The sequence below is a fragment of the Rhinolophus ferrumequinum genome, chromosome 22 (genome assembly GCF_004115265.2).
Source record: "Rhinolophus ferrumequinum isolate MPI-CBG mRhiFer1 chromosome 22, mRhiFer1_v1.p, whole genome shotgun sequence".
NCBI lineage: Eukaryota > Metazoa > Chordata > Mammalia > Chiroptera > Rhinolophidae > Rhinolophus > Rhinolophus ferrumequinum.
Genome location: NC_046305.1, coordinates 28,280,305 through 28,307,458, shown reverse-complemented (window position 1 = coordinate 28,307,458; position 27,154 = coordinate 28,280,305). Strand labels below are relative to the sequence as shown.

The following is a 27,154-nucleotide window of genomic DNA, read 5'->3' as shown; positions in this document are numbered from 1 at the left end:
TACTAACTTTGCAACTTACTAGATAAGTAATACTGGGTATGTTAATATTTATAATCCTTATATATCTGTTTCTCCAAAATGCTCCAAAATGCAGAGACTACATCTAGCCAAGTGTGTACCTAGCACACAGTAGATGCTCAGTAAATGCTAGATAAACACATGAATCAATATATGTATGTACTCTCCACAATGTCTTGCTTAATATCCTGCATAAAGAGAAATCCAGTATAAAGAGAATATCCTGGTTTGCTAAATAAACCAGGAAAAGAGAAATAGGAGACTGCTATACTACCAATTATTACTCTTTAACAAATATATATCAGCTGATCATCAGACTTTTTTCCCTCTAAATTAAGTCTAAATCATAGCTCTCAATGTCTCCAAGCCATAAACTTCAGCATGTCGCAAATCAGTTAAAAAAATTTAAATATTAACTATTTTGGTATATGGACTATTCTGTGTTCCTCTGTGTTTGTCGTTCTTCTTTATGGGGAAACATTCCCTTCCTTCTCATTTCTTATGAATAAATTTCAGAATATAGTTATACAAATATGCTGTCATTTAAAAAGGAAAATAATGCTTTTCACCCACCATCAAGGCGGCAAAAAATCATTCATTTCCCTAGTGATCTTCTCCCTCCTCCCTTTCAAACTGATCCCTCAGCAACAGAAGAAAATATAGTTAAAATAGGCCAAATGAATAGGGACGGGATACAGTTGTGACTAAAGGCCAGAAGGAAATTAACTGGTACACACGGAGATTAAATCCATGAATTCTGTTTTCCTTAGGATATGCCTCAACAGCCAGTGCTATAACAGATATTCACAGTAGTAAAAATATCACTACAGACAAAGAATAGTGGTTCAAAACAGCGGGAGTCAAAAATGCAGAGTTCACACTGAGTGCTCCCAAGTCAAATCATTTCTCTCTCTGAAACCAGCATTCAAAATTTCTAGTGCATGTTAATTTATACATGAAAAATGGTGTAAGATATTACAGCACTTGCTAGGAAACATTAGCTACGTGAAGACCTTGGTCAATTCACCAAACTTCTTTAAAATTTGATAATCTCTATAATATGTTAAGCCATCCCTCAAAGATTGTTACATTAGGGAGAATAACTCACAAAGAGTTAAACCAGGGGTGTCCAAACTGTGGCCCGCAGGCCAACTGCGGCCCGCAATCCATTTTTAATTGGCCCGCAGCAAATTCCAAAAATATATTTAGTTTACTTAAATAAACCAGGTGAGGCAATACGTACTTCACCTCGAGTGAGTGGCCCGGCTTTTTGTGTATTTTACTGCGTATGGCCCTTGGTGAAAAACGTTGAAAACAGTGTGGACACCCCTGAGTTAAACTCTTTTGGAAGAGGGTGAAAAACTCAAAGATAGTGGTTAATGAATTCCTAGACAATTCATACCTTTCCATAAGGGACACCTGGTAGTACACAACGCATGAGAGTCTCAAAGTCTCAAAGACACAAAAGAGCCACAGACTCACCTTACAAACTGATCTCGTCCACCCACTGCAAATTGGTGGGTATTGGCAGGATTTACATAGATTGTATACAGCCCCACTTTCTTCTCCTTCTCTTTTGTCACTACCAGTTTCCTTGAAGAGTAGAAAAGCATAAAAGTTATATTCTCCAAAAGATCCAGATGGTCATGACAAGTGAGAGCAGAGAGTAATGCAGACACAGCTAATAAGAAACAAAACAGGTTCTCATTTGGAAAGAAAGAAAAAAGTGGTTAATGTTTGTTTTGAACATAGAAGATAAAAGCCGCCTCCACATATATTTACTAAATGCTACTTTGGGGATGGAAAAAAATATGTGGTGAAGTCATTTTCTGGTGTTCCTCAAGAAGTATAAGTTAAAGGTATATGAAAATGTTGCTCCTCAACTAGTCTCAGTTTAGCTGGAGTCCTACATGATAACCAATCATTAAACAGACAATACTACCCACACCTTCCCATCCTTCAGTTATGAATACATGTTCCCAATCATCTGGGAGCAGGGAGTGAGGGGAGAATGAATCACAGAGTACACAGAAAAATACCTTAACATCAGAGTCTCTCTCTTTGATTCCAGAAAAGTGTCACCTAAAACGCAGTGTTAGAAACGCACACAGAGAAATGACAAACCAGTTTTTTAGCACAGGGGCAATCCAAAGGGAAACAGCATTCTTCCCTTACCTGAAGCAAATGAGGAGAGGACATTCTTAAAAATTGACCCTTAGGAGAGCATGGGGCCCTGAGGAAATACTATGAAATTTCAGAGGTTTAGCCGGAAGATTCTGGTTTTCAGCTATAATTTGTCCCAGCTTAAGGGTAGCACTATGAATAATCTTCCCGGATCTAAGTGTCCAACCAATCAAATATGACATCATAAAGATTAATTTACAGAAAATAAAGGACAGGAAAGAAAGGAACTGAGCTTTAATTTTCACTTTTAATCTTTCTGTTGCTATGGAAACTGAAAGAAATATAACCATGACAACAAGTTTCTTGTAAAGAAATTATTTTAGCATCCTCTCTGGTCAGTCACTCCAGCTTAGAACTGCTCTAGGTAAAGTGGAAAGATTTTATTTGATTTTAAAATCTCTGCAGCCTTCCATTAAAACAATAGTGTATAGAGGTTATTAAAAATGCCATGAGGGGGTGACCAGATGGCTCAGTTGGTTAGAGCACGAGCTCTCAACAAGGTTGCCAGTTCAATTCCAGCATGGGATGGCGGGCTGCGCCCCCAGCAACTAAAGATTGAGAATGGCGACTGGACTTGGAGCTGAGCTGCACCCTCCACAACCAGACTGAAGGACAACAATGGGCCCTAGAGAAACACACAGTTCCCCAATATAATTAAAAAAAAAAAAAGTTATTAGGGAAAACACACACACTCAAAAACGCTAGGCAGAAAACATCAAAATGTACAAGGGGCAGCTATAATTGGGTTTTAGACAGGGAAAAGTAATAGGAGCAGAAGCTGCTTCTTTTCACAGGACCATCTTATTTCCTCAGCAATTTGGATTTTCAGAAGATAGACATATATAAAGGTTACTACGTGGAAGCTAAATGAAAAAACTGTAGGGACTGATTATGAAGTACTGGCTCCACTGTCATGAAATCCTGACAAACAGCTCAATCTTTCCTGCCTCAATTTATTCACCTAAAACAAACAATTCTCTCTCCCAATGAATAACTGCACAGAGTATCCTGAGCTCTCTGAGGAACATGCAGAGAGGTGCTATGAAAATGATTAATCATGGCAGAGGGAGGCAGCACACGAAACCATACGAAACAAATCTACCAAATTTTGCCTTAAAATTTGCAGTTTTTTAATGAGCAGGTATATTCCAGCAAAAATGGAAACATAATGACACATCAAATGATTCCTTTGAAGAATATCTCAAACTGGCTTCCACTGGATAAAGGAATATCCACCGACAGCTCCAAATCCAACTCTTTTCCTAAGATGTTAGCCAATGTCACCAGTTTCCAGAGACTCAGCTATCATACATATACAAAATAAAAATTCCCCTATGTCAATTTCACACAAAAATGCCTCTGATATAAGTGGATGTTTAGGCATCAGCTTAACACATACAGATAGCTTTGATTTTCTGGCCATGGCCTTCACATTCAGCTCTCCACCTCATTCCAGTCTTCTACTACTTCTTCAATCCCTAAAACAATTTCTTTTTTGAAGGTTCACTGTCTCTTACTTCCTAAATCGAGAATGTGGGTCTCCTCCTACTGTAAGTTTCTCCTATGTTCTCCCTTTTAGTTTCTATTCCATCTATCATCTGGTTCCATTGGTCATCTCTCAGCCAGATTTTTCTGCCTACATCATTTCATTACAATTTCAATAATCTGACAAAGTTATCTGCTCTGTGCATTACTGGAACCAGATTCCCAGTTCCCTGTCGCCTAAGTTTTCCTGTGACCCTGATCCACAGAATAAGATCTCATTCTCCTTTGCACCTCTCTACAAGAGTAGATCAAACAAACTCATGTCATTTTTTGCATCTTTGCCCTTCCCCTCTGCTCTTGAAAATTTGCTAATAATGTTCCCTTGTCACCACAGAACCACAGAACTTTAGAGCTGAAAATAACAAACATCATTCAGTTAAAGAGTAAACGATTTTCTCAAAGCTAATGCAGGCTAGTACTAGAAGGCAGACCCCTGTCACCCAGGCCTGTTCCCTTTCCAGTATAACTCAGTATCGCCCAACCTTCATCCTCCTGAAGGTTTATGTAAGTAACCAGAACATCCTTTCTGCAAGCCTAAAATACTTCCATCATAAGCAGTTTTTAAAATTCTTCCTCTCTAGACAACTTTTTCTATACTTGTGTCTAATAAAAATCAGCCTTGAGATTATGTTCCCTAAATTAAATTAACTTATATTTTACTTGTATGCTATGCAAATCAATGACATCCCTTATTTAATACTGGTATTGATACACAAGATTTGTTATAATTTTTAAGACTAACAAGACAGTAAGTACTCTAGATAATCCATCAACAAGGCAGTGGTTAAATAAACTGGTATGCCAATGCTGTAATGTATATGTCATGGTTAAAAATGAGGTAGGCATTTATGGTCTGATGGAGAAAGATCTCTAAAATATATTATAACATGAAAAATGCAACATATATGTTCATATACATATATATTTATATATATACATATTTCTATATATACATTTATATATACACATAATTATCCCATTTATGAGGAAAAGTGTGTATGTGTATATTAAGACACATAAAAATGTACAAAAAGGATTGGAAAGGTATTCAAAATTTTTAACAATGATTATCAATAGCCAAGTGGGACAGGGGAGGTGTACATGAGGGAGAATTTACATTTTGTCCATATACTTTATTTGAATCTCTTATGTGAGGCACATGCACGCACACACATACACACACACCCTCTAGGACTGCCTGGGTCCAAACAAAATGCTATATCACACAGCTGAAAAGGGATATAATTACCCATGAGTCTCAAATTCACGTAAAAATGAGCTATGATATGATAGAGTTGTACTATAGCTACCAATATTTTTGTTCAAATTTTATAATTTAATTGTTTACCTCTTTCTATGTGTAATTGAAGTATAAACTACATAGGACCATATCTCTAAACTGCTTTGTAGAGTAATATGCTTCTTGTGGGTAAGTTAAGTATTATAATAGCACCCAAGTGAATGAAGAGTTATTAACCGAACCTTGCTTTAGAAATAAAGGTAGGATGAATAGTACTTCACTGCTGACAGACAAGCAAGATCAAAGAAGTAAGGAATTCCCCTAAACCCAAATCTGCTTCTTATCATAGGCACAAAGGGACCATTCTGAAGGACCAGAGAGTTGAGCATTACCTAGGCCATGTGGAATATTTTCAAAGCTAAAAGATTCAGTTCTGGAAAAATTCTACTGCTATACTTACGAAGCTGGCCGGTCTTGTCTGAGGTCAATGGTGAAGACAACTGCATCTTCACCTGCAGATAGGAATGTACAGGGAGAGTCTGGCTCGAGGGCCAACTGAAAGAGAAAAAAAGGATGAGTATTTCTAAAGATTAGAATTAGAGGTCATCTACTTCATTCCTTTATCTTTAGGAAGGGCTGCATTTAAGATGTCTCAGCAAGAGAAATGTCTGCCTTTTAACATTGCAAAATCCCAGGAAAGGAGATAATAAACCCATTCTTTCTTGTTCTGTGTGAATTATTTACAGCTTGCTTAGTCTATACAAGTCAAAAGAACAGGTGATTTGCTATTTTAACTAAGTCCCCATGGGATTTGAACAGTGCTACCAAAAGAATGTATCAATCATTAGGGTTCACTCTCAAATAACATTAATTCCACATGTTCAGGTTGGGAGAGAAATGGTGCCCAAGTTTCATTCCTTACATCTTAATTCTAAAAATTAGTTATCTAGTGGGTTGGAGGTATGCTTAAGAATCAAAGGAATACGTAACTTTCATATTGCCTGAGCCATCTAGAAAAGTATACCCCAGATCCACCTGCATATTTGCTTAGGCTTTGTAAGATGAGAGGACCATCCTCTTTTCATAGCATGGAAGAACATGGTACCTACTGTGAGACTAGGCAGCTCTTAGTTCCTCACTGGCTGCCACCATGACTATGTGGCTTATATTCCCAGGTCCAAATAAAGCTTCCAGAAATAGTGCTGTTTGTACACTTAAAGAGTTGAGAGCAGAAAAACTGGAGCTCTTACATAGGAGAAGCCAACCACTAGAACCTTGGAGCTGTTAATAAGATGTTCTAAATATGATCAGAACAAAGTTTAAAGGTTTGGAAGTCATAGGAGACCTCAAGCGTCTCCAACTAACCACGGCTCAGCTTAGGGATTAGGTATAATCAACTAAATACTGCATGTGCAAGACCTACAGATTTCTCAGAAAGTTGCCTTCCAATAAGTTTAGGGTGGTAGCTGCTTTTTCTCCCTTATCTACAAACCTTAGGGCTGAGAGGAGGCAGGTGACCATAACAAAGGGGACACAATGTGCAGAGATACAAGAGGGCCTTAGCTGAGATCCACAGGGGATCTGGGCTTACTTACCTTGTGGGATGCTCCCTTATGCTGGGCCACACGCTTTGTATTCTTGCAGCATTGTGTGGCAGACAACTCTGCTACCCGCACCTGCCCATCACGGGCACACATGGCCAGAGTGGAATCACCACTGTTAGGAAGGAACTTGGCCTGGGTGTTAAGAATGAAAAAAGGGGCACACAAAATATCGAGTAGGTGAATTTGAGAGCAAAACATGTGACAACCACTCCAACTCACCCCCTTTTGTTGCACAACAGCTGGAAACTTAGCTCCTACTCTTACATAGTTGGCTAAAGTCCAGTTTCTTCCAAGATTTAAAGGAGGAGAGAAAAAACCTTTCTGATATAAGAGAGCATTACAGTGGACTCTAGAAGGCTGAACTGGTACAGGATAAGTGCTCGAGTGAACTAGGGGAGAAAAGGGGGAAAAGGAGGAAATTCTATCTTGATTCTGGAGACAAACATAAATTAGCTACAAAGAAAAAGGAAACTAGAGGGGATCTTTGGAGAGGAAAAACAACATGCTTAGGGATAAATGGCTAGAACCAATATGATGTATTGGGCTGATGAGTAAAATCTCTAAAGAATAATGATATTAACTAACATTTACCAATTCTTATTAAATACCAAGCACAGTTCTAACTGCTAAGTTTCTATTATTTAATCTTCACACTGTTATTAGCCCCATAATACAGATAAACTGAAGACAGAGGTTAAATAACTTGCCCTAAATCACAGTTAGTAAGGAGTACGGCCAGGACTTGAACCCAAGCATCTGGCTCAATTGCCTCGCTTTTATACAACTATGTGTATGATTTCTACCAGGGCACATGTAGTACCTTCCTGATGATTTCCAAGCACTCCACCTATAATGATACTCCCAAAAGTCTTTACGTTCAAGGAAACAAAAGCTTGCCATGGGTCTTTCAGTCTATTTAACCTCTTTAAGGCATTATGGGAGCCAATGAAGGATTGAGTTCTGATGTCTAATTCCTACAAACTCACTATCAGCTCCCACTCCAGACAACAGCTCAGATTTGTCTGACGCATACCTGATTTTCTCAATTGCTATTCTGCTCTCTTGCCTCACCTGGAAGACATTGCTTTTGTGGCCACTCTCAAAGTCCAGAACCGGCTGCCGCCGCACCCAGTCCCAAACCACCACTTTCAGGTCATCGCTGCCACTGGCCAGCCAAGTTCCACGCTGGTTAAAGTGCAGGGTATTGACACAACCAGTATGGCCCTCAAGCCCATGCTGCAGGCGGAAACGCTGCACAAAGACTCTTGCCCCACAAGCCTCGTATACAAAGCGGGCACTTGAACCCAGCTCCCGCTCCCGAAGGGCAGGAAGTGCTTGCCAGCGAGGTCGGGGAAGGGCTGATGTCTCTGAGGACACCCAGTCCTCCAGGGCCCGCTCATCATCTGATGAGTCCTGGTCACGATTGGCCCGCTTGCGCTGTACACAATGCCGAGGATGCTCTTCCTCCTCCTCTTCTTCTTCCTCTTCCTCTGAACGATCATGGACTTGGTTTTCATCATTGATAGAGTAATGACCAGTGTCCTCCATACTGTCAGAGTCCTTGTCTTCACCTGAGCTCTCTGTATCTGTGCCTCGACTTTCCGTGCTGGTGCGGTTGGGGCCACCATCATCCCCCGTCAAGCTCAAGCTCAGGTCTGAGGCCTCCACTTCAATGCCTGAGGATGTTTCCCTCCCCTCCTCAGCTCCAGACATCTCCTCTGGACTGCTAGACAGGCTTCCTGCATGTAAGTAGGAAATATGTAGGTGAGGGGAAAAAGAAAGGAAACAGCATAGCAATCAGAAGCATTTCCCCTCCTTAATCTAAGCAATCATCACATCAAAAGACCCGAAACCAACTCTGGTCAAAGTGTTTTCATTACAAGTACTTATAAACAGTATAAACCATCTGAGCAGGAATCTTGTAAAGGACAAGAAATGGAAAAAATCAATGTCCAAGCCACACACAAATAAAGGTACTTCAACAGAAGTGAAGAAATGAAGAACCTAAGATTACAAAAAATTCTCAAGAGGTAAAGCATTGGCAAATTCTATAAAACTATGCTTGATACAACCACTGGACGGGCATCCATTAGTTACAGCAAATAATTAAACTAAATATAAGAAAAAGAATAGCCATTCCCACAAGAGTTGGCATAGCTATCTTCTTAGAGAAAGATGGAAAATAATTGATTAAAATCACTCTGACATTGGATGTGGAGTTGGACTTTTTCCTCCTTAAGAACCACTACCTCCTGCCTCCTAACTCCTCAAGTTTCTTCTCCCAATGTCCTACAAGTCCACTAAGAATCCAGAAGGAAGCAGAAGGGACAAGTGGGAATTGTGATCATTTGAGTGGGTTCTTGTTCACTTTTTGCTAATAAATGTATTCTGACTTACCTCCATTAATTAAATAATTTTAATACTACTTTTAGTTATACAAACTGTTTATTGAGACAAAGTTGTATTAGGAAGCATAAAAAGTTCTATCAGGAACAAAGTTCTATCAGGAAGCAAAGTTCTCTCAGAAAGCAGACAAACTTCTATCAGGAAACGCAGGTAAAATGATAAAAAGAGGGGTAACTACAAGCACCTGAGAGGAAAAGTTCACCTCGTCTACGTCTGCCATGTTGCTGGTCATGCTGAGTGCTCTGATCCCCCACAATTAGACATTGCATTCTCCTATGGAACAAAAGCCAAATCACACCCTAATAAGCACATGGTGGAGTTCTAGAGCCAACAACCTTCAAGGTGTGAAGAAAGGAAGAGGGAATGAGGATATTAAACAGTGATCATGGCCTTCTTTCCTTAGATGACTACAAATTTTATCTTGCCAGAAGTAAAGGCTGTTAGGAAAGGCAGACCAGCTGTGGGTGACTCTGGTATGAGCTATTCGACTCCAAAACAACACTGATATTTACGGATTCAAAGGACTAAAGCACCTTACTGCTTAGTCATCCCAATTAGGGCAGTCATTTCTGAAAATCTTTGCAGTAATGGAACCATTTTCCAATGAACTCTTAGGCAAAACCCAATACAGAAAATAGATAATACAAGTGCTTTGGTTCAAGTAGTAACAGAAGGTTGGGAGACACATGAACAGCTCTTTTCAAAAAGCACCTCAATTAAGAATACACTGTGAAAACAACTGGGCAAGGAATGGGAAGAGAAAGGGGTAAGTGTAGCAATCGCTTCTAGTACAGCAGTTTCTGTCAAATAAAACCATTACGGTATGTCCTCATCCACCTTATTCACCGGATCTGGAACCATGTGACTTCTGGCTCTTCCCCAAAGTCAAAATGATTCAGGACATCAAGGCAGCCATGACAGCACAACTAAAGACACAAAAGAAGACTTCCAGAATTGCTTCAGAAAGTGGCAAGAACGATGGGGTAAGTGTGTTAGAAACAAGGGGGAATATTTTGAGGGGGATTAATGGCAATGTATCTTTTACTGTAATAAATTTTTTAAAATTTATTAAACATTCACCATATTGTTTGATCATACGTTGTACATTTGCTAAGACTGCTGTATGGGCTGAGGAAGATTAATAGTGTAGTTTTTGAAATGCAATAGGGTTTAAACTTGGCAGTGGTAAGAAGGGATAAAACATCATACCTATCACTTCTGTGGAAAAGAAAAAATGAAACGTCAAAACTCCTAGCATTTATTGTTAAAATTATGATTAACAAATTAAGATGACTTTGGGGGCCCTACCACATTACCATAAAGGCCAGAACATACGAGTATCACAAGTTCAGCAAGAGAACCCCAGCAGTCAATGACCAAAGATCTAGCTCAGGGGTTGGCAACTTTTTTTGTCAAGAGCCAGATATTAGGTTGGTGCAAACATAATTGCAGTTTTTGCACTGTTGGAATTTGCTGTTTGATATTGGAATACATTCTTAAATAAATGTGGTTATGTTATACATCATTTTAATGTGCATTTCTTGCTTTATTTTTTTTTGCTAATGACTTACTACTTGCTGTTTATTTTATTTTAGACTATGGAAATGATGTTAGACAAAAAAAGAAAATTTGAGCAATTTTATTATTCGAGTTCAAAATGGGTCATAAAGCAGCAGAGACAACTTACAACACCAAGTTCCTGAGCCAACAACGTATTTGGCCCAGGAACTGCTAATGAACGTACAGTGCAGTGGTTGTTTGAGAAGTTTTTGCAAAGGAGACAAGAGCCTAGAAGATGAGGAGAGTAGTGGCTGGCCATCGGAAGTTGACAACAACCAAATGAGAGCAATCATCGAAGCTGATCCTCTTACAACTACAAATAAAATTGCTGACGAACTCAATGTCTACCATTCTATGGTTGTTTGGCATTTGAAGCCCATTGGAAAGGTGAAAAAGGTTGGTAAGTGGGTGCCTCATGAGCTGACCGCAAATCAAAAAAATCGTCGTTTTGAAGTGTCAGCTTCTCTTACTCTATGCAACAACAACGAACCATTTCTCAACCGGATTGTGATGTGCATTAAAAGTGGATTTCATACGACAACCAGTTTAGTGGTTGGACGGAGAAGAAGTCCAAAGCACTTCCCAAAGCCAAACTTGCACCAAAAAAACGTCATGGTCACTGTTTGGTAGTCTACTGCTGGTCTGATCCATTACAACTTTCTGAATCCCAGTGAAACCATTACATCTGAAAAGTATGCTCACCAAATCAATGAGATGCACCGAAAACTGCAACGCCTCAGCCGGCATTGGTCAACGGAAAGAGCCCAATTCTTCTCCATGACAACACCCGGCTGCATGTCGCACAACCAACACTTCAAAAGTTGAACGAATTAGACTACGAAGTTTTGCCTCACCTGCCATATTCACCTGCCCTCTCGCCAACCAACTATACTTCAAAAGCATCTCAACAATTTTTCCAGGGAAAACGCTTCTACAACCAACATGATGCAGAAAATGCTTTCATCGAATTCCAAAGCACGGATTTTTATGCTACAGGAACAAGCAAACTTATTTCTTCTTGGCAAAAATGTGTTGATTGTAGTGGTTCCTATTTTGATTAATAAAGATGTGTTTAAGCCTAGTTATAATGATTTAAAATTCATGGTCTGAAACTGCAATTACTTTTGCACCAACCTAATAGTAAAAATTCGAGGCTTCACAGGCCATATGGACCTCTGTCACAACTACTCTACTCCACGCCACTGCTGTAGCACAAAAGCAATCATAAATACTATGTAAATTAATGATGTATGACTGTGTTCCAATAAACTTTACAAAAACAGTGGCAGGTTAAACTCGGCCTGAAGACCATAGTTTGCCAATCCCTGATCTAGCTAATGGACAAACTCCAAATCAACTGTATACCCCAAACCACTCAATAACCCTGTGTCTTGCAACTAAAGTAAGCCCAGTGAAAAAATCTGAACCACTTTCCTTTACAGAAGATGAATGAATGGCAGTGGTAAGAAAAGAACAAAGGGACAATAAAACAGTATGTTGAAAAATCTCCCTTTTCCTTCCTCAATCTCATTACTCTCTCAATCACATCAACTAGAATTTAGCCTATAATCCTGACTTGCAAGGTGCTGGACACTGCTGCCAACTATATCCATTTGAAAAACTGTTTTCTAGTTTAGAAGTTGGCTCAGAGTTGAAGCATTGGTCAAATAACCCAGGCAGGAGCTAACTCTTGATACCTTGCCTTCAAATCTGCCTTAGACTCAATGATTTAACATTTGGCAGCACAGGCAAAAGAAAGGATGGATGGATGGTGGGAGGGAGTGAGGGAAGGAGGCCCCCAATTCCAGTTGGTTTAGGTTATAACTTATCTCTCATCTAACATCTCTATCAAACAGACTTCTATTATAACTGGGGAACCTCACCTTCCCAACAACTCCCTTGTTCCCACCACTTTTATTAACAGCACCTCCTAGGTTTTATCCACCCTTACAATTTTTCAGAATTCACCTGACCTTTTAGAAGCACAGCTCTATTACCGATCTTCTGAAAACAATCAGATAAGAGCTGAATGAGCAAAAGTACCAGACAGTCCAAAGTGTTTCCTATGTAGTTTCCTGTATTCAAACAACACAGGGGTTTACTCTTAGGAAAGATTTCCGTCCCTTCACTAAAATCCATGTCTCTCCTCTGTTTGGAGGAGGAGAACCTCAGTTGATAGCAAAAATAGCCTCACCTTCATTTTGGCCCCTTACCATTAGCTAAGTCTGTTTTGCCATCTGTGCTGCTCCCTTTGTTGGACATCTTGAATGATGTTTATTGTAGCCAGCCTGGATTTGGAAGAGGAAGAAAATGAAAATTAGGGAACAATCTGGAAAAGATGATAAAAGGGACAAGGAGATTTAACAATGTACAGCCTTTGTAATTTTCATAAAAATATTTTTTGTGTGTGCTCAACAGGGCTTCTTGCTGCTGAAAATCCTACCAGATTTCCCCCTTTCCCATGTCTAAATTCCATAAAGAGACATATCTTTGGGAGATCGACTGTAATCTCTTTACCTTATTCACTGAGTAACTGGCAGTGTTTTTTCAGATGGGAAAGAGGGAACTGAAATAAAACCTGGAACACCAGGCATGTATCAAGTAACAGGTACTACAAACAGAGAGCCTTAACTCAATACAAAAAGCTAGCTTAAGCATTGCCCTCTAGGCAAGAATCTTCTGCTGTAAATATTAGTTATATGTATCCACAAACTCTATAAAACACCGTCTTCACAACATGAAGATGTGGGTTAGACGGTGTGCCAGACTGTTCATATCATTTTACACAAAACCAACAGATAAAAGAAATCAAGCTCATAGAGTAACAGCTTGGGCTTTATGCTCACTCAGATGCCTAGCTTCAAACTTACAGGTGCAGATATTAACTATTATAAGAAGTGGAACTGAATTAGAACTCAGGAGACCCCTACCTCTAAGAAAGAACATAAAAGGGTTTTTTTGGCCCCTCTTATGACTAATGATAGCGAGTGCAAAGCTGGAGAAGGGAGACATTTCCATTAAACCATCTCAGTCCATTTTGTGAAATGACAAACATTATTTCACCTAATTCGACCAACTTTCACCAGACTTGTCTTTTTAGCAAAGCCCTAAGTAGGAATCAGGGTACCTAGCCTTTTTTCTTTTATACCACTGTTAACACGTCATTTTTTCCAGGGCCCCACTCCTACCTCGAGCAAATTCCAAAAAGCAAAGAAAAATTATTCAGACCAGAATTTTGTTAAGCCCTTTCAGTGCCTTGGACAAAAGGTACTGGTAAAAGACAAAGTATGATTATGACTCCAGTCCTTATACCCAGGCATACTGGCCTCTAATCTTTCAATGGCCCTTTCATTCTCATAACAACTATCCCAGAAGCAGCCCCATCCTTATCCTTACTCCCTGTTCTTCTGTGCAGAAATCAAAGTTCCTTCAAAAAAAAGTATCCTCTGCCAAGAGACAGCTGTCCAAAGCTTGCTCATAGTAGGCCAGGGCGGGGGAGTGGAAATAATGCAAGAGCAGGATTGAAGGCTGAGTATGAGGGAAGGACACCTGGAAGGGTGATGATGAAAGACACAGCCAATAAAAAACAGATTGTGAAGCCACATAAAAGGAAAACAGTGAAGAGCTGTTTGCAGAGCAGGCTGTATTCCTCCTACTTTGATGATGTATTTTTGTACAGCATTCTTCACACAGCACTTGTTTTTCCCTCTTAGGAATCCCTGTTTATATTCTTTAGTATCTCACCAATATCTTCTTCCCTACCTACGGTTTTAAATTAATTACATTAATTGCAAAAGTGGGGGAAACAAATGCACTACTTTGTTAATATTAAAAACTAAGGTCATAAGCATACCTTATGGTCAATTAAGAATAGATCTGATGTTTCCTCAACTCCAGAATCAAAACTGTCAACCATACCATATTTCCCACCCCCGTATTATCCACTCCCAGAGAAGAATAAATCAGCTCCAGAGAACCCTTCTCAAAACTGAATCACATCAACTTCTATAGAAGCCCAGACTGCCTAAACTTTAGACTCATATGCTCTATAAAACACATTTGCTTTCCCAGCCTCCATGACCAGGAGGAGCCAAAGCCTAGCATCCACCTAGCTCTGAGAAGTGAGCAAAAGAGGCTATGAGGTTAATGTATACCCAAAGGTTGTAGACTCCATCTTTTGGGAGAATTGGTTTAAGGTTCTTCCAAGAAGGGATCCTATCTTTGAAGAAAAAAAGTTGACTGAATTGCTAAATTCACAGAGAAAACCCTGTGAATACTTAGGTCAACTCTGTTTAATCACTAAGTTGATAGGCACATAGCTTCTAAAGGTCACATTTTAGGGGTCACATAGTTTAGCAAAATTAGTCCTAGACTGAAAATTTGAAGTCCAGGGTTCTAGTATCAGCCAAGCCATTAGCATACTTTGTGACCTTGAATGAGCTGCTTAATCTTCTCTGGACTTCATTTTCTTGTTTTGTAAAACAGTACTAGTAATTCCAGAGATGGTAAAAATTAAGTAGAATTACATATTAAAACTTCTGCAGAATGCACAGTGCTCTCAAAACTGATAATCAACTCCTGTCAGTGAAAACTCTGAGCATGAACTTTCAATATGTGTGTACATACACACACACATTTAATCAAATCACATTAAATAGTAAGCTTAATTTTTCTAGGAAAAAAGAGAAATTTCAATTTTCTTTTTCTATATACCACTGGATCATCTTCCATATCCCTGGAGGGTGCATATATTCCCACTTTGGGGGACTATTTCTCTAGAAAGCCAAGAAATTGTGACAATAATAAAATACAATTGCCTTTGGGGATGAGCTGTATGTTACTTTTATATAAACTTCATTCAAAATGAAGAAATTTAAAACAATCTCAACTCTAGGGCAGGAATTAAGAATAAGCACCCAAATTAAAGCAGACTAAGATGCTATGATTGTGCCCTAGGTCTCAAGTATAGGAGCCACCCCAGAATCTCTTCCATTACCAAAAAAATACAACCTTATTTTATAATCTGAGGCTAGGGGCCTTACTTGACTCAAACATAAACTATCTTCTTCATTCTTTAATGTCTACCTTCCCAACAAATTCAGTTTTTACCTTAATCAATTTCCATGTAAAATCTAGTCCAGAGCAAACCAATCTTAGCTTGGAAGAGCTGATGAGCTCACTGCCGGCAGGTAGCTGGGGGAGTTTAATTAGATTAGCTCTACTGCCTGTACTCTAAAAATAACCACAACCCCTGCCAAACTGAAGGTTAAAGAGTAAACTATTGGGGGTTGGGGGAGAAGACCCAGGTGTCATTTTAATTTCTACCTAAGAAATTCCAGTGATCTAGATTTTTCTTGTCTTAAATAAAAAAAGACCTTAAATTTTTAACCAAATACATGACAAAATGTTAACTAAAAACCAAGCACAGGGGGAGTTTATAAATACAGTATGTAAGAGTACTTTGTCAAAGAGGTACCAAGTGTCTCCTGTCTAAAACCACTTGGGCTGCTTCCTTTTCCTAATATTGATGAAAGATTTATACAAGAGATAAAACACAAAAAACACAAACCATGAAAGAAAAATATTAATTAACTGGACATACCTAAATTAAAAATCTACTCTTCTAAGAGACACATGAAGATAAAAAGACAAGTTACAGACTGGAAGAATATATCTGCAAAAGACATTTAATTAAGGACAGCAACCAGCATATATTTAAAATTTCTCACAATTAAATAACAAGCACTTGAAAAGATGCTCAATATTATTAGTCATTAAAGAAATACAAATTGGGGCCGGCCTGGTGGCTCAGGCGGTTAGAGCTCCATGCTCCTAACTCCGAAGTCTGCCAGTTCGATTCCCACATGGGCCAGTGGGCTCTCAACCACAAGGTTGCCGGTTCAACTCCTCGAGTCCTGCAAGAGATGGTCGGCTCCGCCCCCTGCAACTAAGATTGAACACAGCACCCTGAGCTGAGCTGCCTCCCAGATGGCTCAGTTGGTTGGAGCCGGGCTCTCAACCACAAGGTCGCCAGTTGGATTCCTCGCGTCCCGCAAGGGATGGTAGGCTGTGCCCCCTGCAACTAGAAAAAACGGCAACTGGACCTGGAGCTGAGCTGCGCCCTCCACAACTAAGACTGAAAGGACAACACCTTGAAGCTGAATGGCACCCTCCATAACTAAGATTGAAAAGGACAACAACTTGACTTGGAAAAAAGGCCTGGAAGTACGCACTGTTCCCCAATAAAGTCCTGTTCCTCTTCCCCAATAAAATCTTTAAAAAAAAAAAAAGAAAAAGAAAAGAAATCCAAATTAAAACCACAATGAGAATCCTCTTACATACCTACCAGAATGGTTCAAATTTTAGAAATAATCATAATGAAAGCTTACTTTATCAAATGCTAGCAGGGAACAGAGCAACTAGAACTCTCATACACTGCTGGCAGAAATGCAAAATCATGGTCACTTTGAAAAACAGTCTGGCAGTTTCTTATAATAAAGGTAAACATACACTTACCATACAATCCTGGAATCCCACTCAGGTAGGTACTAAAAATGAAAATGTATGTTCACCCAAAAACCTGTAGGTGAATGTTTTAGTGCCTTTACTTAGCTTCATCAAAAATTTTTCACTTCTAAGTCCCATAGTCTATCTGGAATCAACCATTCCTACTTTCCCCATTTTTCATTCCCCTTACCTTACTATTTTTTCACTTCATAACAAACACTTCTTCAAGCCAGCTTTCCTGACTCTTGCCGCCAGCCATTTGCCAGCTTATTTATGATATTGATTTCCTCTGGGTACCCAGCCACTCTAATAATACAGTGTTTATTAATCAGACAGAGACCTTCAGGCACTGAAATTCAAAGGATGACCCCCACCAGGAAGCTGAAACTCATACTATAAAAAACATGTTTATAGGAGGACAGGCCTTTAGTTGTGGGCCACTCCCTATTAAGTACTTGGAGGAGTTGTATATACTACACTGTCTTTTCTGGTAAACTGGACAGGGGAGCAGAAAGAAACAATGAATGTTTCTGGATCAGGAAAATTAATCTCTATTCCTGTTGTGCAGAAGATTTGACAACACAGAGCAACCCAACTGTACATCTGCTCTAGCCTCTCTCATTTATCCAAATTACAGGCCTCTGGCACCACCCGGTGGCCCACCTATATATAGACATGCTAATAATACAACAATGGTACAAGGCAATATAGGAGCGACAAATCTGAACAAGGCAGTCACCATCCCTTTTGTAGCCAATTAGGAAAAATGAGTATACAACTAACATGATACAAGACATACGAGTATCAAAATCATTAAAAATACACACATACACACACACATGTATAAATAGAATGCAGTTGCAGTTGAACAGAGAAAAGGATTATATTTAGTTTCAGGGAGAAAGGAAAAGTTTCCATGGAGAAATTAGCTTTTAAGCTGGGGTCTGATGGATAGGATTTTAATGGGTAGAGTTGAGGCAGACATTCTACCAGGACCAGAATGAGAAAAGACGTGGAAGATGGAAAACCTAGTATGTTCAAGAAAATACATGGGTAGTCTGGTTTGGCTAGATGGTGGGGCATAAGTGCTTAGTTAAGTAGTAGGTGTGTGTGTGTTAGGCATCAGGAAGATTATTTTGTCAAGGATAATAAGATGGACTGAAATGTACAGAAAAGGAAGGAGAAACAAGTTTAAAAGCTATTATAGTTGCCAAGGTAAGAAGCAATGAGAACCTGTCTTAGGCTGATGGCAGAGGAAATTAAAAGAAGGGGAATCAATTTGAGAAACATTGTAGAGGTAGAATTAATAGTATTTAGCTTAATAAGCTGTTAGGAAACTTGAAAAATTAAAAAAAAGTTTGAGTCTGGGTGCCCAGAGGAAATCAAATGAGAAGCTGGTATGTGGGGGAAGAGATGAATTTGATTTTAAGCTGACATGTCAGGAATGCAGGGGAAAACCAATGTAGATCTGAAACTTGAGAAATAAATTAGGGCCAGAGATACAGACTTTGAAATTATTTGTACAGAGAAACTTCAAAATCAAATACCTTGTAACTTATACCTCACTTAGAAAACAAATAAGTAAGTTAAATACACAAGAAAGCTCTGAGAGAGTCTAAGGAAAGAATCTTGGGGAACACTTACCCATAGGAAAAAGGAGAGGGAGAAATGCTCAGGGAAGTAGAAGGAATAATCAGTGTTTAAATGCCCTGGCAGTCAAGAGTAAAAAGGTTTCAAGAAGGTGGGGATGGTCTATGTTTCAAATGGTACAGAGAAGTACAGAAAGATTGTACACTGAGAAAAGACTGTAAGAGTCAGAACAGCTTTCCTATGGAATTACCTCAGTTATTGAGAATCCTGGTTTTCTTCCTATTCAAAGATCATAAATGAATTCAGCCATCTCTTCAGTTTAGTTAAGTCCATTAAAATTATTTCCTTAAAAAAACCCTCACTGGCCTATCAATTACTCATAACCTGAGACCCATGTTTAAACAATTCAAAAACTTTTTATTCATATTGTTATTTGGACAGACCTTTTGTAGTTTATATATACTTTTATAAAATATACTGAATTTTACCTTTCAGCTCATTTGCTTCACTTGGCATTAAAGAGCCCTGTTTTTTAAAAACAGCGTATGATATAATAGAAAGAAAAGGGCTTTGGTGTCTGTCAGACCGGGGTCTGAATCCTACTTCTACCACTTACTTTTAAAGAAACGATCTTTTTTGTAAAATAGATTAATACCATTACTCTGCATGAGTTGGTTTAGAGGATTAAAGGCAATGTTTGCTAAAAGGCTGTTTGTACATGTACATTTATATTATTTTTCTAGCTTCTCATCTCTGGTTGCAGACTGGATTTCCTCGAGAAGCCTGGGCTTCTTTGCCTCTCAGCAATGATCTTCCAAACATTGTACAAAACTTAGGACACAGTTCCAAGTCTATGAAATCTGCTTAGCTGCTCTCATTGGCCTTTTAAAGAATTCAGAGAGCTCTGTTAACATCTTCTTTTGAACACATTCAGGTTCTATGAACTAGGATCTTCTCCCTCTTGAAGACTCAGAGGATAGCCAAGATGAGAACTTCAAAGCAACCACTACAGATGATGACGAAGATAAGGAAGTCCTGCATCAACTATCCTATGAACAAGGAAATTTGTTCCTCCTTTGGATGAATGCTTTCTCTCCCTATTGGTAGTACCACACGCCCTGTGTTTATATAGTTTATTGGCTTTAATTTCAATAAAGAATTTCAGTATGGTAGGAATGCACTGTAACCCTTTGGTGCTATCTCCAGCTTAGAGCTTAGAAACTTTTTTTTTTTTTTTAATTTATTGGGATGACAATTGTTAGTAAAATTACATAGATTTCAGGTGTGCAATTCTGTATCACATCATCCATAAATCACACTGTGTGTTCACCACCCAGAGTCAAGAGCTTAGGAACTTTTTATAATAATGGCTAATCCTATATCTCAATTTAAATGATTATTGGAAAATTTCATTTCTAATGAAATTCCATTGTGTTTCCACTATGAAATGATTTACCTTTACATCAGAATCCAGTCCCCATTACTAGTTTTTGCCATTCACATTTCAAATTTTTCTTAAATTGCTGAAAGGACACTAGAGAGATAATAGGGCTCCAAAGGTACAGTTTGTAACAAAACAATGAAGAGAGAGGTTAAAAACATCAAGAAGTGTCCTCCTACCTACACTAGGTTAAAGGGCAGAGTTAAGTTAAAACATACCTGATGTTGTGGCAATGCTTAAAGTACACTAGAGAGCTATAGCCTCTTGGCTACCACTAGAGGTAAATCCTGTAGTAACTTTCCAGATGGCCAAGAAAAACCAAGAACAAAAAAATGCCATGTGAGACAACCAAGGATGTTTCATATTAGAACTTGACCAGACCTCCTTAAACAGTATCCTCAGAGGGTAACAGCAAATACCTAACTAATCTCTCAGATACAATAATGAAAATGTTCGCAGTAATCCAATTCATTTGACATACCACATTTCATTAATAAGATAGTATCTTTATCATATTAATCACTCCCCACATTCTAAGTCCTGTATTCTGTCAGCAAGTTTCAGGCTTTTCTTTCCAAACTTGGGGCAGACTCAATTCATTAATTTATCCCTAGCATACACATTCCTGGGGTTAAGGTAGTACTTGAAAATTTGGGCATCTGGCCCAGAAACTATGTCCTGTAGAGGTAGAGACAAAAGAGTGCTATAAAGAAGTGACCAATTCATAAAATTCATTACACACTAATTTTAAAAGACCTTCCAAGGACTTTCTTCCCACTCAGAGAGAAGAACTGAATCAATAAATAAGAACAGGTAGCTCCTTTTTCTGCCCAACTGTCAATGAAGTTTCTTGGGTACATTCACAAAAACAAAAAATGAAGTTTTCAATATTACTGTAAAGCTAATCTCACTCACATTTGGCTCTGAAATTAAGATATACATAGTCACTACCTCTATACCTTTTGCTTATTCAATTCTTTCAGGTGCCTGGGTCTCAAACAGGTGAGGGTAAGTAACAGGTTATCTTGGATCACTGATAATCTGCTTAAGAAAAAAACAAAAACTAATTCAATCTTAAAAATTAACTCTAACACCAATTTTATACAATAAAAAGTTATCTGAATAACTCTGCCTTTTACAATCTGGACATTTCCTAAACATGTTTAGAATAACTTTTCTACAGTAGAAAATATCCAGAAATAAATCTATTTACTGAAAACAAAGTTTAACTAGTCACCTCATGACTTTAAAAGCCTGTAACTCACTGAATACAGGACCTAGAGTGTGAAACTCTGAAGATCTCAGTCTCCCACATCAGGGTGCACTTCCATAGAATGTTTTCTACTAATGTCCACTTGCTTTTGAAATGCTAGTATTGTTTTAAACTGGCATTAAAAAGGCTGTTTTCTTTTGGCTCTCTCTGAAGGCAAGCTTCTGTTTTAGGCTGATCCTAGTCAACACCAAGGATCATAGCACTGGGACTGAATCTTATATATTTAACAGTGTTATGTAAAATGCCCCGTGAGGTTGGGAACTAGGGTCACAAGCATACCTACCCTCCCATTCCAGCCATAATACTTCCTATAAGATGCGACAATTCTTATGTAACACCCTGAAACATAAAATATCTTCAGAAAGATATTTTAAAACTGTGGTCTGCAGACTAAGAATATTAATTGTATATATAGATGTCACCTGGAGAATGTGGAAAAAACCCTTCCTGGGGGGTGCAGGTGAATCTTACCCAGCACATAGAGCAATAAGGAACGAAATTATGCTTCTTTCAATATGTTCCCTTTACTACTCTCGCCCAACATAGATCTCCAGATTTCCTAAAAGCACAAATAATAAAAATGCAGTTTCAGCCCACCTCACCACTCTCCACCCCAAGTCTTCACCTTTCAGTAGAGAGAATTTAGACTCTGCATGGTGGTAATGCAAGTTGATCAACTCTAAGTTGATCACTGGCCTGAATGAATAGTTGCTTTCATCACAATGTAATCAACACTTTAACTTTCATGTGCCTTTACCTACTCCAAAGAGATGTGGAAGAAAAGCCAACAAGAAGGTGAAAAACTTTTCATCTGTGCTATGTATTAAGATGGTCCAGCTGGGGAGATGAAATAAAAAACTCTGCATTCCTAACTCCCTAACCTATATTCACTTCAGAAAGAAAGGAGATCTTTTCATGGTCTAGTTCTTTGATAATCTATTGAGGAGTATCACTGCAGAGCCCAACAGTTGGGAAAAAATGTATTTCCCTCCATGGCTAAAAGGAAAAAAACATTAAGGAGTAGCTGGAGCAGAAGTGGTGAACACTGAAGTAGGAAGGGAAGAAATTACAGGCATATCTTATTTATTACGCCTCCCTTTATTGCGCTTCACAGATGGGTGTGTTTTTTACAAATTGAAAGCAAGACCCTCCATCAGCAAAAAGGTTACAACTCACTTTATCACAATAGTACCTTTATTGCAGTGGTCTGGAAATGAATCCACAATATCTCTGAGGTATGCCTGTACAATAATTGTGTCAACTCTGATGAGGTGTTGCTAATAGAGAAACCAAGAGGAAGGAAGCAATGAACAAAGGAAAGTTATTGATGTTTATTTTAAGAATCCATTTTGAGATACACATACTCCAACATCTAATATTCCCACTGTCCTCTGGTCATGAGCTGACCTGTATCATGTTCAGAAGACAACCCTAGGTGTCCACCTACAAAGCAAACATCTAAGCTGACCAATTAAAAATGAATCTGAAAAAATAACCAGGAAAACATGTTCAAAAGCAAAATGCAAATAAGTGTAAACTAATGTATAACTTATTCAAAGCCATATTAATGATGTGTAAAGAAAATAGAAAAAAAAAATTTAGGGTCTATCATGTGGTAGGCATAATTTATAGCTTTATATAGGTGTCCTCATACAATACCAACAATTACCCTAGGAAGTAAGTGGTACTTATCCCACTTTTAGAGAAAATTAAGAGAGAAGTGTAAGTAACTTGTCCAAGGCCACATGGCTCATAAATCTTAGCACAGTATTTAAACCCAGACCTATCCAGCTCTAAAGACTATACTTTTCCCTTTATATCTTACTGATACTTATACATACTGCCAATAATAACCTTATTCCAGTTCATAATGAGCATTTTCTAATCGGGACACCATGTGAAATAAAGCTCACCAGTGTCACACTCAACCTTTACCTACTACAAATCATAAAGATATTAAAAATCACCCAGGCCTCCCTCCCAGAGCCATTCAGCTCTTCAGTCACATCCATAGCGCTGAACCCCAACCACAGCACTACTCTCTGCTACCAGAAATCCAAGAGTCTTACAAAAATTACATTTACAAGTATGCTCTGACTCCCTCTTTGGCACTAGCCCATGCTGCTGAATTCACAGGATGATTCCTCTGCTGACCAAGAATTCTTCAGACCAGCTATAAAAAAACAGCCACTTTTTTTTTCACCCCCAATTTACCACTACGTCCTGAAAAGTTGGAATTCTGAAGTGGACTGAACTCAGACACCAAATAAAGGCAGCATCACTCGTCACTCCCCAGCTTTTAGGGACAAGCAGCGAAATATTCTCTAAATAGCAAGGAATGACAACCCAAAGCCCTCAGAGAAGAGACCTGATTTGGCAAAAGTCTGAACAGAATTCAGGCAAACCAATTCCCAACTTTTAACAATGTAAGAAACATTATCCACACAAAGACAAAACACAACACAAATGAAGGAGACATATTCACTTCTAGGCTTAACTGGATATACAGCAATAGTTTAAAACAGAAAATCAAGACGCCCACAGCCAATTAAACTTGTAAAAGTAATTTAACCAGAGCTGGAACACAGCCAAATACAATACCCCAACTCTTTTGGAAATTGTGGTAAGAATTTTGTGACTTTAGTGGTCAGCACTTGAGCACCAGGCTAGGGTCTGTCTTGGACTCAGGAATTTAAATGCCCTCAGCTCCTACTCACCTTTCTTCCTTTATCACTGTAGTGGTGCCCGGCTGAGCGCCTGAGAAAATAGGTCTGTAGATTCACCGAAGGACTGAGAAAAATTAAAGTTTAAATGACAAAGGTGTCTCTTCTACTAACCATAATAAAAAGATATTTATGAATACATTTTAGTATTTTTAGACCTCCTCAGAACTATTTAAAACCAGAGTAATTTATCCCATTGTAAGTACCGAGTGAATAACCTACAAACCGTTAACAGAAATAAAATGAACCATGCAAGTAATCTCCCAACTCCACTAACACGTCAAGTCATTTCAAAGGAAAACCTGAATCTTTTCAACCCTAACCCATAACCAACCTCTCAACAAGCCACAGAGCGGGGATTGGCAGTGGGGGTTGGAGATCCTGGAGAGAATGTGATAGCGCTAGTGCTGGTTTGTTTACAGACTCCAGCAACAATCATGAGTCAGAAATTCAAGCCACTAGATGCTTTCCAACTAACAGGGACCAAATAGGACCGTCCTACGGTGTCCTGAAACATCTGGGGGTAAGGGGAGATAAACTAAGCGATTTATATTACAAAGGGTACAAAACCAGCCAGCAACAACTGACTCTGGGGTTCTTGGACCTCGGGCCTTCCGTACAAGGTGCTGGGCCCCAGATGGGGGAGGGGACACATTGCGCCGTGGCCCTGAGGTGACGGGGAGACTCAGAGTGAGCCGCATCCCCCAATCTAAGGGGGAGAAAAAAGCGCACACAAGTGGGTCACCCTACGAGGCAAGACGTCCCAGTGGATTGTGGGGCAGGTTCTTGGGGGCAATCCCAGGGCTGACCAAAAGAAAGGGCAGCCAATCCTCTAGACGCAGACTGAGGTCAGGAAAAGGAGAAGACCTGAACCCTGGGAGCTTGGGAAAGAAGTCAAACCTATCCTGTGGGGGAACGGACCAGGGGAAGAGAGGAACAGGCCAAGCCGGAACGAGACACGGACCGGGTAGGTCAAGGGGAAGGGGTGTCCGGCTAGGGCAGTTACAAGCACGGGAGCCGGAGAGACTCAGCTGCCCGCTTCCCGTCTCGGGTCATCCTCCTGCTAGCAGCTGCTCCGACTGTTCCAGGCCCAGCCGCCCTGTCCACTGCCGCCACCAACGCCGCCGCCATCTTACACTGGCCAGCGGCCGCCACCGCCACCGCCACCGCCTCCGCTGTCTGCGCTTGCGCCTGCGCTGCCACGCTTTCCGGCCCTGTTTGCGACGAAGTGCTGGGGAAGACGGAGGCAAGAGTGGTCGCGCGAGCTCACCGCTTCCAACCCTCCTCCAAGGACGCGTAAGGGGCGGGGCTTAAGGCCAACGGAAAACAGGGCGAGGGGCGCCTGCGCGTTACCGAGGAGGCAAAGTTACATTTGTAGGGTATGCTTTGAAGGGCTCACGTCCCTTGTGGTATTCAAAACAAATGTGAGTTAGGAGCCTCCCAGAGTTGTAGTGGTAATAAAATTCATTTCTAACGAGCTGGCAGGCAACCTCTTGGGTGACCTCCATTTCTACCGTTTTTGAATACTGGGAATAAGCAGTTCTCGCCAGATTTCTTCTGAAAACTCCCATTTCCTATAAGGACGATTTTCTTAAGTGGTTTCTATACCTTCGAAGCCCATTTCCCCCTGACAGCCTCCATTTACTCACTTTTAAATAAGGGATTCAGAAGCTTGAAGTGCAGCTAAGCTATTCAAGAGGATCTTTCCCCGAGGGGAGGTGGTGTGTTGGTTCCCAAGAATGGCCCTAATGGTGTACACTGCTTGCTTCTGACACCTAAAGAAAGCATACAGAGGATTCCTAACAAGGTTACTACTCCCAGTTGCGAAACTAGGAGATTTTTGACCAGAAGTCCAGGGTGCAAGAATCTAACCCCTTCTTACCTCCTCTACTGCTAGCTACCCTCCTATTATCCTATTATAGGTCATATGTTACCCTAGACTGTAGCAATAGGCATCTAGCTGGCTTGTCTTTTTCCATTATCGTCCTGCTAGTTAAACATAAGGCAGCCAGAGTGCCCTTTTAAACTGTTAGGTCATATTATTGTCCTGCTCAAAACGTCCAAAAGCTTCCCATGGCACAATAAAAATCAAAATGATCATAATGGCCTTCAAGGCAGGCCCTACATGATCTGGTACCTATTTCTCTAATTTCATATCCCACACTGCTTAGCTCTGCTCTAGCCTTACTGGCCTTCTCACTGTCACTCCAACCAAAACATGTTCCAACCTTAGGGCTTTTGCACTTGTTTCCTCTTCTTGGAGTGTTCATCTACCAGATCTTTTTTTCCGCTGATAATAGGAAATGCAAATATTTTCAATATGCTATCCTTGTGTCCAGCAACCTTGCTAAGCTCACTTATTCTGTAGATTCGTTTGAGTTTCTATATGTACAATCATAGTACACTAGTTAAGAACACTGGCTTTATTTATTTTATAGTCCAAAACAACTTTTTTTGCCCACCTTCCTCCCATTTGGCAACCATCAGCTTCTCTCTAGGTATGGGTCTGTTTCTGCTTTTTTTATTCATTTGGTTTTTCTTACATTCCACATATTAAGTGAAATCATATGGTATTTGTCTTTCTTTGACTTATTTCACTTAGCATAATACTTTCTAGGTCCATGTTATCAAAAATGGCAAGATTTCTCTTTTTAATTACTGAGTCATCATATATATACCACATCTTCTTTACCAATTCGTCTATTGAATTGGTTACCTCCATATTTGAAGTAATGCTGCAATGAACATAGGGGTGCATATATCTTTTCGAATTAGCTTTTTTGTTTTCTTCGGATAAATACCCAGAAGTGGAATTGCTGGGTCATGTGGCAGCTCCATTTTTAATTTTTTTCAATATGCATACTGTTTTCCATATTGACTGCACCAATTTACAATCCTATAACAGGTCTTTACTAGATTTGCACTCTCCACTTAGTCCGATCTCTATTCAAATGCTACTTCCTCAGAGAGGCAGCTCTTGACTATTCCAACTAAAATGATACCTTACACCACCATCCTCCTTTATCTTCTTACTCTGCATTATTTTTTTCATAACATTTTTTA

At 39.5% G+C, this 27,154-nt stretch overlaps 1 protein-coding gene across 12 annotated transcripts in view; it reads right to left on the bottom strand.

The window, feature by feature from the left end:
* The window catches only part of DCAF8 (DDB1 and CUL4 associated factor 8), a 38,815-nt gene extending 13,449 nt beyond the window's left edge, over positions 1 to 25,366 (bottom strand). Inside the window, exons 1-8 of one of the 12 annotated variants that reach the window (XM_033093528.1) lie at positions 25,228 to 25,366; positions 24,086 to 24,158; positions 22,561 to 22,645; positions 12,771 to 12,845; positions 7,663 to 8,330; positions 6,583 to 6,723; positions 5,448 to 5,542; positions 1,501 to 1,611 (exon numbers count right to left, since the gene is read on the bottom strand). In XM_033093528.1, the coding sequence (XP_032949419.1) occupies positions 1,501 to 1,611; positions 5,448 to 5,542; positions 6,583 to 6,723; positions 7,663 to 8,330; positions 12,771 to 12,819 (1,064 nt within the window). In that variant the 5' untranslated portion in view covers positions 12,820 to 12,845; positions 22,561 to 22,645; positions 24,086 to 24,158; positions 25,228 to 25,366. Of the gene's footprint in view, positions 1 to 1,500; positions 1,612 to 5,447; positions 5,543 to 6,582; positions 6,724 to 7,662; positions 8,331 to 12,770; positions 12,846 to 22,560; positions 22,646 to 24,085; positions 24,159 to 24,425; positions 24,630 to 25,012 lie in introns of those variants that run through there. The other 11 variants (XM_033093527.1, XM_033093529.1, XM_033093523.1 and 8 more) reach the window with 11 other exon arrangements.
* Positions 25,367 to 27,154: the final 1,788 nt, after the last annotated feature.